We start from the raw sequence: 12190 nt of genomic DNA, 5'->3' as shown, positions 1-12190 counted from the left end.
TCTAGGTATTTGCATGTGTTAAATCGTTTACTTTTGAGAGAACTCCATCAGGTAGGTATCATGCATTAATTCCTTTGTTTACTCATTCAAGAAATCTTTCTTGAACATCTACTATGTAGCAGGTACTATTTCATAATTGTGTGTGTGTGCAGATGAGGAAACCGAAGCGCAGAGATTCTAGGGAACTTGTCCAAGATCACCCTGGTAGTAAGTTCCGGATTCTGGCTGTCCTCCAGCCTTGGTGCAGATTCTGGGAAGGCGAGATGGGGCAGTCAGGTTTGGGAGGAAAGGAGCAAGGAGGTGTCCCTGTGAGCTTCAGGCTTGCTCAACCTGGGTGGGGCAGTCTTGGGGGAAAAGATAAAGATCTTCTGGAAAGTCAAGGGTTTGATGCCTAAGGGTCTCTGTCCACGGCTCTGGTGCTGAAAGTTCCCAAGAAAATGCCAGAGGCAGTCAGCAAACATTGGTTCAATGTCCTGCCTGTGACAAATTTAGGGGTAGGGTGGGGTCTGAGATAAGCAGGACCTGGTCTCTGCCCACCAGGCACACCCAGAGCAGTACACACCCACTCTCAATAGACGCTAGGGCAAAGGGAGAAGTCTTCCCAGGAGAGGTGTTTAAGCTGGATGGTGACAATGGGCAAGAGCGACTGGGGGGGACAGCACAAGAGATGGAAGGAATAGGAGGCTGGAGGAGTGATGGAGGGGGGAGACAGCAGGAGAAACGGGGAGTCCTCTGGCTGGGCCTGTGGTGGGCATGTGCCTGGAGTGTGAGAAGTGGGCTGCACAAGGAGGAGGGTGAACTGGAGCAGGAATGACAAGAAGGACTGGGAAAAGGATACAAAATCACTGGTGGGATCTTTAAAAGAGTACCAAGTTTTGTTATTCTATTTGCCCCAGAAGAGGACCTTAGGAGGTATAAATATTGGGCAGGTTGCACAGGGGAGAATGGGGGCCTGAAGCGGCTGCATTTCATTTTATTATTTTTATTTTGACTGTGCGGGCTCATGGTTATGGTGTGCGGGGGCTTCTCTAGTTTAGCTCGTGGGCTTATTTGCCGCTCAGCATGTAGAATCTTGAGCTTCCCTGGTGGCTCAGGTGGTAAAGAATCTGCCTGCAATGCAGGAGACCTGAGTTCAATCCCTGGGTTGGGAAGATCCCCTGGAGAAGGGAATGGCTACCCACTCCAGTTGTTGATGGACAAGGAAGCCTGGCGTGCTGCAGTCCATGGAGTTGCAAAGAGTCAGACATGACTGAGCGACTAAACTGAGGTGACCCACTCCACAGTTCTTGCCTGGAGAATTCTATGGACAGTGGAGTCATTCCATGGACAGTGGAGTCTAGCAGGCTTTAGTCCAGGGATTGCGAAGAGTCAGACATAACTGAGCTACTAGCTCTGTGGGGTCTTAGCTCCCCAACCACAAACCAACCTTACATCCCCTGCATTAGAAGGTAAGTTCTTAACCACTGGATCACCAGGGAAGTACTGAGGCTGCATATGAAAGCCAAATATGCTGGGGGTCTTCCGTTGGTTCCATAGAGGGAGAGTCTAAAGCTCAGAGTCCAAAGAGAGAGACAGAGCAGAGCACAGCAGAATATGACCAAAGATGCTCCAGCCTCAAGCGTGGGTGCAGGGCAGGTATCTAGAGGGACACCCTTAGGTGAGGGACAGCCTTAGGTGAGGGGGTTCAGGGGAGGATTCATTGAAGTGGTGGGACTCCAATGAGTCCTGAAGGACACTCTGCAGTTTAGCCAAAGGGTGAGGGGGTGGGTATGATGGGTAAAGGAGCGGGGGGGGGGGGTGTGGGAAAGACAGGGAGGTGAACAAAAGCAGAAGATTCTAGGAACTAGGCAGCAGGATGGCATGGCCCATGGGCAAGGGGGAGGGCCTGAGAACAGTGCTGGAGAGGGCGGTCAAGGCCAGACCAGGAAGCAACAGCAGCTGCCCTCCCCTGACCACTTTGCACAGTCCAAGCCCATGCTAAACATACACTGCCTCGTTTCTTTTCTTTTTAATTTAAAATATTAGTTTATTTGGCTGCACTGAGATTCCTAGTTGCAGCATGTGGGATCTATTCATAATTCCCTGACCAGGGATCTAACCCGAGCTCCCTGCATTGCGAGCACGGAATCTTAGCCCCGGGACTGCCAGAGACGTCTCCCTTGCTTCATTTGAAAGGCCATGCAGGCCATGCTAGGCAGTATGGCCTCTACACTGAGGGCAGTTGGTTGCCTTTGCAGGGGTCACAGTAGGGGAGAGACACAGTGGGTAGGGAGACTAGTTTAGGAGGGAGCCATGAACCAGGGTAGTGGTTGAGGTCAAGAAAATCTCAGAGCTGTCTGTGAGCTGGAATACACAGGGGCAAGGGGACAGGCGAGGTGGACACGTGGTTCCTTCTGGGAGATGTAGGGATGGCGATGCTGCTCTGAGACGATGAATTAGAAATCAGGCCTCTGGCAGCCTGGAGAATGGGGACGGTGGGTGCTTAGGACCCTGAGCCCAAAGCACCAGGGGTGCAGGGTAGCAGCAGGCAGAGCGCCTGGCATGGGAGGGGTGGGGAAGGAACCTTCTCACCGGGACAGCAGCTGCGACCAGTGGGGCATCCCTGCTCTCCCTGCAGCTCTACGTGAACCCAAAGGGCCCATGGCGGGAGGGTGCTAGACTTCAGGAAGAGACCCTGAGCTGCAGGTATGGGGGTGGCCCAAGATTGGGGTCCAAGCAAGGGGAAACAAAGGGGTTTGTTATTGCTGTTTAGTCCCTCAGTCATGCCACTCTTTCACAGCCCCGTGGGCTGTAGCCCGCCAGGCTCCTCTGTCCATGGGATTTCCCAGGCAAGAATACAGGAGTGGGTTGCCATTTCCTTCTCCGGGGATCTTCCCGACCTAGGGATCGAACTCGTATCTCCTACATTGGCAGGCGGATTCTTTACCACTGAACTACCTAGGAAGCCCAACAAAGGAAGCAGGCCCAAGTGAAAGCTTGGGGAAGCTGAAGAAGTAGCAGGAGACATTCAGGGAAAGAGAAGAGTCAGGGATGGAATTCCCCACGTTGAGCTGTGCACTCCTGAGACACTGAGGCATCCAGGGAGGGTACAGATGGAATTCAGTTCTATCAAAGTCATGGGCATGAGAATTCCCTGGTCAGCCAGTGGATAGGACTCTGTGCTTTCACTGCCAAGAGCACAGGTTCAATCCCTGATTTCGGAACTAAAATCCCACAAGCCTCACAGCAAGGCCAAAAAAAAAGAGTCAAGGGCCATAGCATTTGTGCTGACCCCAGGATGTCCCGTGGTCATGGTAGACACTGCAAATCAGTCTCGGAACTTTTTTCCTTAAGCCTTTAATGTGCTTTAAAATTAATTTTAGGAAATAAAATAAAAACTTTAGGACTTCCCTGGCAGTCCAGTGGTTAGAACTCTGCACTTTCACTGCAGGGGGCACAGGTTTGATCCCTGGCTGGGGAACTAGGATCCCATATGCAGCACAGCGCGGTCAAAAAATAATAATAATAACTTTACAAAAGTAATGTTTTAAGAAAAAAAAAAGGCAAAAAAACTAGAACATTAGCCACTCCTCCCAGTGCCTGTGTTCTCTACCTTTCCCCAGAAGTAACTCCTATCATGAACTCGATGGGTGTCTTCTAGAGCTTTTCAAAGTAATTTTATATACAACCATTTTTTTTGTTGCTGTTCAGTTGTAAGTCGTGTCCAACTCTTTGTGACCCCACGGACCCTCCAGGCTCCTCTATCCATGAGGCTCTCCAGGCAAGAATACTGGAGTGGGTTGCCATTTCCTTCTCCATGCTGCTGCTGCTGCTAAGTCGCTTCAGTCGTGTCCGACTCTGTGCGACCCCATAGACAGCAGCCCACCAGGCTCCACCGTCCCTGGGATTCTCCAGGCAAGAACACTGGATTGGGTATATAGCACCCATAATAGAGCATTATTTCAGATCACAGCATTCTTTCCCAAGGATGGGAAAGCCCAAGCGCACACTCAGCCGCGGGATCCTTCTCAACACAACACCCTAGGCAACCACGATCCAACTGATCAGAGTCAGAATAAGAGGGGACACCGACTTTGCTCTCCCTGACTTCAGGAGTGAAACTCCTTCCAGAAGACAGGGCACGCACAGCCTTTCGGGGTGGAAAGTCACAGCCTTGGAAACAGCCGGTGGCCAAGCACTGTGCAGACGCCCTTGGCTCCCTTGCTGGATGCCAGTATTCCACCTTAAGATCAAACAGGAAGACAGGGGTGGGGGTGGGGGAGAAGTGGTCCTCAAGCCCCTTTAAATAACCCCTAATTTTATGTGGAACACAGAGGGCTGGTCTATTTGAACCTTCTCTGGTCCTGTAAGGTAGATGGGGTAGCTGCTGTGATTTCCATTGTCCCAATCAGAGAGGTTGCTTGGCTTACCCTAGGTCACACGGCAATGAGACGCAAGAGTGGAACGGAGCGCTGGACAGCTCGGCAGCCAACCAGACCCCTGTCTCCCTCCTCAGCCCCTACTGAGGCTCCACCCATGGCCACTCCAGAGGCTCAGGCGACTGGAGAGGCTCCGGCTAAGGAGAACCAAGTGGCCTTGGGGTTCGAGCAGACCAGGGCCCCTGCCTCGCCAGTCGAGAGGTCCTGGCTGGCGCGGCACTTCTCGCTGCTGCTGCGGCGGGACCGGCAGGCCCAGAAAGCTGGGCAGCTCTTCTCGGGGCTCCTGGCGCTCAACGTGGTGCTCCTGGGCGGAGCCTTCATCTGCAGCATGGTCTTCAACAACGTGGCCGTCACGCTGGGGGACGTGTGGATCCTGCTGGCCGCGCTGAAGGTCCTGTCCGCCCTCTGGCTCCTCTACTACACCGCAGGGACCACCCGGCAGCCACACGCCGTGCTCCACCGGGACCCGCACGCGGGGCCCGTGTGGGTGCGGGGTGAGTGTCTGGGCGCCCGGAGCGGGGGTGGGGGAGTGGAGGTGGGTGCAGAGGCCGGGGGAGGGAGGGTGCCCGCTCCTGGAGGTGCCAATGGCCCCACCCCCGGCCCGGCCAGGTTCCCTGGTGCTCTTCGGCAGCTGCACCGTCTGCCTCAACGTCTTCCGCGTGGGCTACGACGTGAGCCACATCCGCTGCAAGTCGCAGCTGGAGCTGGTCTTCCCCGCCATCGAGGTCGTCTTCATCAGTGTCCAGGTGACTGGCCTCGCCCACCCCCACTCCGCACTCTATGCCTAGAAACAACCACATCAGCAAACGTCTACACGGCCCAGAGGAGGTGCACGCGCACACCACGCCCACCCCCAGCCCCGACATGCCCCCTGCGCCCACAACCACGCCACCCACGAGTGTCAGCATCAGCGCTGCGCACGAGTCACTGAAACGCAGACACCTATAGATACATCTGACAGAACATACCTAAATCTACACCCCCCACCCGGATATACAGAGCTTTTGTTTTTTAATACAATTTATTTTTTATTTGGTCGTGTGGCATGTGGGATCTTAGTTCCCTGACCACAGAGGGAACCGGTGCCCATCACAGTGAAAGTAGAGAGTCTTAACCACCGGACCACAAGGGAAGTCCGCAGAGCTACTCTTCTTTTTGTTTTTTTTTTTTAATAATTTTATTTATTTTTGGCTGTGGAGGGTCTTCGTTACTGCATGGGCTTTTCTCTAGCTACAGGGAGCAGGGGCTACTCTCCGGCTACGGTGGGTGGGCTTCTCTTGTTGTGGGGCACGGACTCTAGGGCACATGGGCTTCAGTAGTTGCGGCTCCTGGGCTCTAGAGTGCAGACTCAGGAGCTGGGCTGCACCGGCTTAGCTGCTTCAAGGCATGTGGGATCTGCCCAGATCAGGGATTAAAACAAGAGTCTCCTGCCCTATCAGGCAGATTCTTTACCACTGAGCCACCAGGGAGGCCCAGGCGTTCCCACTTTAGTCCCATTTTAGAGACGAGGAGACTGAGGCTCAGAGATGTTTTGCCACTGGTCCAAGACCACACAGCAAGGAAACAGTGGAGCCAGGAATCCAAGCCAGGTGTCCTCACTCTTCCATTGTAAATACACACGGGCCACTGGCGCACACACGCCATGGACCCCCCACCCACCCCCACCCCACCCCAACACTCCCGGCTCAAAGCCTGTTCTCTTTCAGACCTGGGTGCTCTGGAAGCACTGCAAAGACTGCGTTCAGATCCAGACCAACTTCACTAGGTGAGATGTGGGCCCCTTCTCTCCTTGCAACAACTCCTGGGGCACCCCCATCCCCCACCCACGCCAACCCCCCACAGCTTCCCTGGGCAGGGTAGCCCTGGGACTATGGATTGGTTGGGTCCTGGGGAGCCCTTAGGGCCGCCCCTCCTGAAGTTCTAATGGCAGGTGGGATCTGGCTTTGGGTGAGAGCGGTCCCCCCAAAGGCAGTGATGGTGAATGCGAGGTATCCAGGGCACTGGCCAGGCTGTGTGGGCAGAGTGTAGCACCTCCTCCAGGTGTGGCCTGATGCTGACGCTGGCCACGAATCTGCTGCTGTGGCTTCTGGCTGTCTCCAATGACTCCATGCACCATGAGATCGAGGCTGAGCTCAGCGCCCTCATGAAAAAGCTCTCAGGTAAGAGGAGACCATGGGAGAAGGCAATGGCACCCCACTCCAGTACTCTTGCCTGGAAAACCCCATGGACGGAGGAGCCTGGTAGGCTTCAGTCCATGGGGTCACGAAGAGTCAGTTATGACTGAGCAACTTCACTTTCACTTTTCACTTTCATGCATTGGAGGAGGAAATGGCAACCCACTCCAGTGTTCTTGCCTGGAGAATCCCAGGGACAGGGGAGCCTGGTGGGCTGCCGTCTATGGGGTCGCACAGAGTCGGACACGACTGAAGCGACTTAGCAGCAGCAGCTGCAGCAAGAAGAGACCGCGACCCCCCCCCCCCATCTCTGAATGTGCACACACACATGCATGAATCACACTTCCTCAAACGGGTGAGGCTCAGTGACTCTGTACAGTTGGGAGCAAACTCTAGAACCCAGATTAAGACTCAACAAAAACTGACTGTTGCCAGGGGTACTGACTTTTGCCTGCATTCTGGGCCTGCCCCACCAGGTTCTAGTGCTCTGCAAGCCCTCCCTGGGCACCATCAAGCTGTCAGTGAGCTGGCCACTGACCCACCAATAAGTCCAGGTACGCCCTTCCACCCCTGGTATCTTCATTTTACTTGCAAGAAACGGAGAAGCCTTTATGACTGAAAGGAATGTCTTCCTAACACACTTGTAGGCACCTGGACATGTCAGCTATCAGGAGGAACAGAATGTTTCTGGGCAGAAAGAATGCCCTGCATCCTCCCATGTATGCAGTACCCCCCCATACAGGGTGTGCTTAGAGGCCATGTCCTATAAACTACACGGAAGGAGCATTGCTGTCTGTGGGATTCAGCCACACCTGTGTGTGTGTATACAACCCCCCCTCCAGGTGCCATCGCCATGTTGACTTGTGTACAGCCACGCCTTCTCAGCACACTCATGCACTCACACACCCATTGCATAAATCTTGGCACGCCTGGATACTGTGGCATTCTTTATGCTCCAGATCCATTCTTCAGAAGAGCTATGCAAAGAGAATTTTTGGCAAGTGACATCATGGATTTTTTTATGATTAAACAATTCAGACATCTAGATGAGTACAACAGGACATACCCATAACCTAGATGTAATCATTTTCAACACTTTGGCATATTTATTCCAATATTTTTGGTGAGTTACTTATCTTATAGAAATCCTGTCATTTCATCTCAAAACATTTCAATATGCAAGCTTTTAAAATGATATATTTCCCTACATTAGCAAAATGCTATTATAATTGCTAACTTCCTTAACATCATCCCCATCCCCATTTATATGGATAAATCTATATTTGACTTTGTCCAATCAGCCTAAGAAATGTCATTTACAGATGGTTTGTTCAAACATGCAATACAGTTGGTGGCTCAGTTAAGTCTCTTTTTCCCTAATGACATTGAGATTGGTCCGGTTGCTTCCTCATGGTGGCATTTGACTTCTTCCCCTCTTCCCTGCTTTTCCTAGAAATGGGAAGTGTGGACTGAAGTGTTGATTAGATTCAGGAGGAGCATTCTGGACACCAGCATTCCACCGGGGATGCTGTGTCTTTGCAGGGCACCTCATCACAGGAAGGACGTCTGATCACCACACGGTGGATGCTGTTGACTGACCAGGTGTAGCAGCCAGAGCCTCTCAGTGTAAAGTTACAGGGTTCCCCTCGTGCTCAGCAAGTCATCCGTAGAGCTTTGGCCCTGAAGATATCACATGTCAAATGCTTTATCTAAGCTTGGCCCCTGAGGTCTAGAATCCTTTTGTCAAGAAATGATCATCCTGGGGACTCCCCTGGAGGTCCACTGGTTAAGACTCCACGCTTCCCCTGCAGGGGTTCGATCCCTGGCTGGGGAGCTAAGGTTCCACAAAAAACAACGAAATAAATAGAAATGACCACCCTATTATTTCCGCTGTGTGTGTGTGTGTGTGTGTGTGTGTGTGTGTGTGTGTGTTTTGTCACGCTGGGTCTCTGTTGCTTTGTGAGGGCTTTCTCTAGTTGCTGCGAGTGGGGGTTACTCTTCATTGCAGTGTGCAGGCTTCTCATTGCAGTGGCTTCTCCTGTGGCACACACAGGCTCAGTAGTTGTGGAGCATGAGCTTAGTCGTTCCGAGGCACGTGGAATCTCCCCGTACCAGGGACTGAACCTGTGTCCCCTGCAGTGACAAGCAGATTCTTACATGCAGCGCCACCACCCATTCTGTGATTTCCGATTTCTCTCTCTGGGCCTCAGTTTCCACGTCTGCAAAATGGGTGGCTGGGTCTCTTCCACCTCGGCCACACTCCAGGAGGTGAACGGGATTGACTCGTGCCTCTGGTTTCCCCTGAGCAAGGCCCACCTGAACCTCTGTCCCTTCCCGCCCTGCCCCTCCCAGGCAATGGCACCAACACCTGTCTGTGCCTCAATGTCACCATGTGCGAGGTCTTCCGGAAGGGCTACCTGATGCTCTACCCCTTCAGCACCGAGTACTGCCTCATCTGCTGCACCGTGATCTTCGTCATGTGGAGGAACGTGGGCCGCCGCCTGGCACCTGCCGCGGGTGCCCCCCCCGGCGCCCCGTCCTTCCACCTGCACGGGGCCATCTTCGGGCCGCTGCTGGGCCTGCTGGTGCTGGTGGCAGGCGTGTGCGTCTTTGTGCTCTTCCAGATCCAAGCAAGTGGCCCGGCCATCGCGCGCCAGTACTTCACCGTCTACTATGCCTTCTACGTGGCCGCGCTGCCCGCTATGAGCCTTGCGTGCCTGGCGGGCACGGCCATCCACGGGCTGGAGGAGCGAGAGCTGGACACGCTCAAGAACCCCACCCGCAGCCTGGATGTGGTGCTACTGATGGGCGCGGCACTGGGTCATATGGGCATCTCCTACTTCTCCATCGTGGCCATTGTGGCCACCCGTCCCCACGAGCTGCTCAACTGCCTCATCCTGGCCTACTCGCTGCTACTCATCCTCCAGCATATGGCCCAGAACCTGTTCATCATCGAGGGCCTGCACCGCCGCCCGCTCTGGGAGGTGACTGCCGAGAGCCTGGCCGGGAAGTGGGAGGCTGAGCCTCCCCGCAGGGGCTCCCTGCTGGAGCTGGGCCAGGACCTGCGGCGGGCCTCGCTGGCCTACATCCACTCTTACAGCCACCTCAACTGGAAGCGGCGAGCCCTCAAGGAGATCTCACTCTTCCTCATCCTCTGCAATATCACAGTGAGTGCAGGGGCCGGGAGACGTGCGGGGTGGAGCTGGTGAGACGGCCCCAGCGAGCGTCATTCAGGAAGGAATGGATCAAGGTGCATTCATGGCACACTGACAGTCCCCAGGGCGACTGGCTTGTCCTTTGATTGCCAAGGACACAGGCCTCTTTCCAACGAGCCTGATGCTGCTTGAGAGTGCCCCCCAGCTCCCTGCAAGTTACCTGGCATGGATGAAGGTGCCAAGCCTGTAGCTAAGTGCTCTTTATAAACATGTGTGTAGGATTTCACACATGTGTGTAAGCTCCCAGGGGAACTTACTGCTTAGTTGGGGACACACAGGGGAACCAGTTAGAGAGTTACCAAATATTTAATCATCCACTGAATTCAGTCAAAGGAAGAGATCAGAAAGTGCCTGTTTTTCTACAGAACCTCTAGGGGAAGGCCTTAACAGTAACACTCAATGCCTGGTGGCTGCCAAGTCTCAAATCCACCTTTCCCTGCACCTCGCTGAATCGTCACACTAACACACGAAGCAGGCACTATTGCTGTCCCCATTTAACAGATGAGCAGACTGAGGCTTAGGCTGTCTGACCTGCCCGTATTCCCAGAGTCTGCAAGGGGCAGTCCCGGGACACCTCCAGGTTGTTTGAGCCCATGCTGGTACTGGATGTGCTGGCAACACCTCCGAGGGCAAAACCTCTGCTCCAGGCAGAGCATAAGTAATACATTGGCCCTAAAGGGAGGTAGGAGCTCAAAGAAGGAAATGTGGACCCAAGTGGCCAAGGAAGGCTTCGTGAAAGTTTGGCCTGGGCCTTAAGAAATGAGCAGAATTTGGACAGAAGGCAGGGTCAGAGTGGAGTGGGCAGAGAGTCCTGACAGCGGAAGAATGGACCCAGAGCAGAAAAGAGGGATGCAGATCGAGGCCGGGGGATCCCCGCTTGATGGAGCAGGTTGTCCCGTGGGAGTGGCAGCTGGGGGTCTCAGCTGGAACTCAGGCTGGCTGGCCCCAGGCAAGCTGAGAAGGGGGCTCAAGGCCTTGAGGGGGAGGGAGATATAAGGGCAGAGGGGCCGGCTCTGATATCCTGAGGAGGAGGAGACGTGGAGGAGCCGCAGGTTCAGGGGGCCTGCTTCCCCTGAGCCGAGGGCCGTGGGGGATGGGAGAGCCCCTCACTCAGCACCCTCCTCTCCTTCCCAGCTATGGATGATGCCTGCTTTCGGCATCCACCCGGAGTTTGAGAACGGGCTGGAAAAGGACTTCTATGGCTACCGGACGTGGTTCACCGTCGTCAACTTTGGCCTGCCTCTGGGGGTCTTCTACCGCATGCATTCTGTGGGGGGTTTGGTGGAGGTCTACCTGGGGGCCTGAGGGCGCCCGAGGAACCCACGCCCTGCAGACCCCTAAAGTGCCAGGGCCGGGGAGGATGTCACCCAGATGCCCCATTCCAGGGGCACCTAGACCAGCCTGGCATCCCCAAAGCCTGCTGTGCCCTGGAACCTCACTGGGGGGTAGTGTCACTGTCTCCAGGCCCAGACCAAGAGCGGGGCCTGGACACTGAGCTGCTAAAGCCCACATCCAGGACGGAGCACGGGCCTGCCCACTGCTCACCACCACAGTCAGCGCGGCCCAGGAGGAAGCCCTCACAGCTACCCTCTGGGACAGCCCTGCGCTGGGAGTTTGGGGAGGTGCAGCCCCTCCCCAGCCAGGCTTAGGGGCTCAGCCTCCTGCCTGGCCCAAGCTCAGCCCAGGACATCTGGAAGCTCGTGGCTCAGCAGGCCGCCCTGCCCTTGTCTCCCCACACGCCCTGTCTCCTAATGAGCTTCTTAATTAGCTGCCAGGCAGGGTTCAACAACCCTCTCTCCCACTGCCATAAACCCTGTTTGTTTGATCGATTCCATTCGGGCTTCGTGGCATTTGTTCCTGGGGACAGAGCTGCCACTCCACATACAGTGGGAAGGGATAGTCCTCCTGGGCGGGGCTGTGGGGCTGGAACAGTCCTACTTCTGGGCCAGGAGGGGTCTAAACCCTTTGTCTGGTCCTCCCCTTGTCTGATCCACAGCAGGAGAGGGGAAGAGAGAGGCTGGGGCTTCCACATCCTCCCACCCCTCGCCAGCCCCTGTCTTCCCCACAACACAGCCCTGGGGGACTTTCCCCAGCTGCCAGGTCCTCTGAGTCTTTGGGCGGGGAGGGCGGGCATTCCTAGCCCGTCCATCTCCCTGAAGCCAGTGCAAACAGTGAGCTGTGCCAGGGGTGAGGCCGGGGGTGGGGCCTGGGGAGGGCAGCTCCGCCCCTGCAGCCCGGCTTGTACCCCGCAAAGCTGGGTGCTGGTGAGCACAGGGCTAGAGCCCCAGCAGAGCACCTAGGGGCCATACAGGAGGTTGGGAGGCAGACCCTTCGCCTCTCCTGTGTGAGCTCTTTCTCTGAGGGCACCACGGCAAGGGAAGCC

At 55.1% G+C, this 12190-nt stretch overlaps 1 protein-coding gene across 1 annotated transcript; it reads left to right on the top strand.

Annotated features, from left to right (window-relative positions):
* Window positions 1-4425: 4425 nt before the first annotated feature.
* OTOP3 (otopetrin 3) lies at window positions 4426-11627 on the top strand. The gene is made up of 6 exons (XM_070774112.1): window positions 4426-4912; window positions 5028-5164; window positions 6125-6183; window positions 6459-6577; window positions 8945-9759; window positions 10942-11627. Exons 1-6 carry the CDS (start codon window positions 4426-4428, stop codon window positions 11110-11112), a joined length of 1788 nt encoding a protein of 595 aa, XP_070630213.1. The 3' UTR covers window positions 11113-11627.
* Window positions 11628-12190: the final 563 nt, after the last annotated feature.

Source organism: Bos indicus, chromosome 19 (genome assembly GCF_029378745.1).
Source record: "Bos indicus isolate NIAB-ARS_2022 breed Sahiwal x Tharparkar chromosome 19, NIAB-ARS_B.indTharparkar_mat_pri_1.0, whole genome shotgun sequence".
NCBI lineage: Eukaryota > Metazoa > Chordata > Mammalia > Artiodactyla > Bovidae > Bos > Bos indicus.
This window is presented reverse-complemented; position numbering and strand designations above follow the sequence as displayed.